At 32.0% G+C, this 2,900-nt stretch overlaps 1 protein-coding gene across 1 annotated transcript; it reads left to right on the top strand.

Annotated features, from left to right (window-relative positions):
* Positions 1-1,001: 1,001 nt before the first annotated feature.
* LOTGIDRAFT_139515 (hypothetical protein) lies at positions 1,002-1,379 on the top strand (the record flags this gene model as incomplete). Its single annotated transcript, XM_009049484.1, has 1 exon — positions 1,002-1,379. A coding segment is annotated over one exon (378 nt), but the record flags the coding sequence as incomplete, so codon positions are not given.
* Between the last annotated feature and the right edge of the window lie 1,521 nt (positions 1,380-2,900).

Genomic DNA, 2,900 nt, shown 5'->3' with positions numbered 1-2,900 from the left:
CTAATTGCTTGGCCAGTGTTTACGTGGATTTAAGTCCCTATTAATTAGAACTTCACACCTTGTAATTAAGCATCTAATTAGTCAGTAAGGCGGGAAACTAATTACAGGTCAGTTTGTTTTATATTTGCTATATAGCAATAATGCAGTAAGACGTCATATACCTTATATATTAAGACCTCGGCGGCGGCGTTTGATCTTTTTCTTAGAAACATCTTTACTTTAATTGAAGAATTTTGGTGGGAATCCGCCAAATAAACAGTATAAGTTAATGCTACTAGAGTTGCATTAAAGGGGCAGATTCGCAATCCCTTTGACCATCCGTTCCTTAGTCTCAGAACGGGATTTTTATTTTTAGCTGAGCTAATATTGTTCACAGCTCACTGTCGAAATTTGAGACTTCAAATCCATGTGTGTCTAGAATTATCTGCGTTTAAAAGTTAAAAGGGCGACTCGCCTTTTTTTGAGACTGTGCACATATGGAAAAGACATATTTAAATCAAAAGTTGAATTACTAGTTTTGGGTATTTAGGTAATTAGGCGATTTTCTCACATTTTTAGTACTACTGAAGACTAATAACATATATTCAAGACCAAATCAACCTCCGAAAATGGCGAATCTGTCCCTTTAATTTAAAAGACTGGTCTTAAATCTCGTGATTGTTTCAATTCAGATTTTTTTTTCTGAAATTTTTCAATTTTTTCTACAAGAGAAAATTGAAGATGTCAAGTCAAAAAGTAATAAATTGGATGTTTCAATTTTTTGTAGTTTGACGTTTGAATTTGACAGTAAAGAACATAATATGCGGGTGTATTTTTAAATATATTTCAATTTACTGCATACAAGGTTTCGACACGATTCCAGGTAAAATTTTCAGGTAGAATAGGGGAATATTGTAAACAAAACAATGTAACTCCATTACATTTTTTTTTAATTTTACAGAGTATCGAACAAAATCAATTCTAATTTAATAAGCCTGACGTATCAAAAGAAAAACGAAATAAATGGTATTACCAAATATTATTTAGACATCACCAAATATTATTCAGTCGTCACCAAATATTATTCAGATATTACCAAATATTATTCAGATATTACTAAATATTATTCAGATATTACCAAATATTATTCAGATATTACCAAATACTATTCAGACATTACCAAATATTATTCAGATATTACCAAATATTATTCAGATATTACCAAATATTATTCAGATATTACCAAATATTATTCAGATATTACCAAATATTATTCAGATATTACCAAGTACTATTCAGATATTACCAAATATTATTCAGATATTACCAAATATTATTCAGATATATTATTCAGATATTACCAAATATCATTCAGATATTTTCACAAATTTTCAGCTTAAAACAATATACCCACTGTTACTTGATCATAAGGTATCTCTTTCATTAAATGAACATAATTGGGACATAAAAGACGTGTTAATGGTCGCTGAAATATATTTTTAATTTCATCAAATAGCGCCCCATTCTTTAGATATTGTGCGCTAATGACTCTCTCTGTGGGTCTCCCAGCTTATTTATTAGATAAAGCAAAGAAGAATCAAAATATTAGATGAAAAGCCAGGGGATAACTGCAGAAGAACTAATGGATTGATTTGTAAAAGTTAATGCAGTTTTCACCACAGGAAGTACTCTTCAACCACGGAGGTAACAATAGTCTGTTACAGAATAGACCATTGTTGATTTTCAATACTGGAGAGCTCAGCATGTCGTCGCTCCGTCGTTGGAGAAACTGGTCGAAATGATTTATGGGTGAATGTTTAAATATGGCTTGATTACAACCAATTTGAATTTGTTTATTATATTTTTATCTTTGATAGTTTGTATTATGAATAAGTAGACCCATAAAAGAGCTAAATCCTATCTTCGGATCTCTGACTTTTTAATGGAATTTTGATTGATAACTTTTGGAGAGTCCACATGTCTGAATATATTCTATAACTAAATGGAAAATAAAACAGAAAGGAACATGTCCTCTCTGATTTTTGCTTTTATTTGAAGACAACAAAATTCCGTTTGAAATATCAAAATATGAATATGAAATTCCAAATTATTGCCAAACCTAAAAGTAAGACGTAAAACTTCGTTTCATTTCATTTCATTGTATTCCTGATAAAGGGTACGATATTCATATGGGGGGTATGTATATAAGCGGCTCTTTTGACTTCGTCATTATCTACATAACAAAATATAATAGGCCCTACCACCCAAATGAGGCATTGTTATACACATGCTTATTCATGTGCGATTTCTGCTAGTGTCCCAATCGCAGAGTGGAATCAAACTAATATGTTTTAAATTGACTGCATGTCATTGTATAGAATTATATAGTGTCTATTAAACATAGATATTATGCGATAACACACGAAGAGCTCTTGTGTTCTTACTAACTACAATAGACTGCTCAAGGAGAGCCACAAGCGGTGTTGTTTGAGATTTTGATTTTTAAAAAAGTAAGTAAAATGGCTAATGATACGTATCGATATATCACCTGTCTATTGAGCGTCGCCCGAGCCGAACAGCCCTAAATGAGACCCAAATGATGGAGCATTGTTTGGTGATCTATATAAAGGGCAGTGCGAGACTATTCAAAGTAAATAGACCCTCGTTATAAAGGGATTGAATATCGTCAAACAGCCTTTCAATCATCTATGAAAAGAGGGGATGCGATTTTGAAAAGAGGGCTCAAAGATTAAATACAGTCACGTGTGAATGGTTCCCCGTGTCCTTAACTCGTTAAGCCAAGCCAATAATTGCCCAATGAAGTCTTTAAAATTCTTTTTATGAAAAAACTCAAAGGTGAAGAAAAGTTGTTTTTAAAAATGAGATAGGCGCCTGCCTATTAAATTTGGAATCACCTCTGT

This window comes from Lottia gigantea (genome assembly GCF_000327385.1).
Source record: "Lottia gigantea unplaced genomic scaffold LOTGIsca_137, whole genome shotgun sequence".
Classification (NCBI taxonomy): domain Eukaryota; kingdom Metazoa; phylum Mollusca; class Gastropoda; family Lottiidae; genus Lottia; species Lottia gigantea.
Note: the sequence above shows the minus strand (reverse complement) of the source record. Positions and strands in the feature narration are given on the sequence as shown.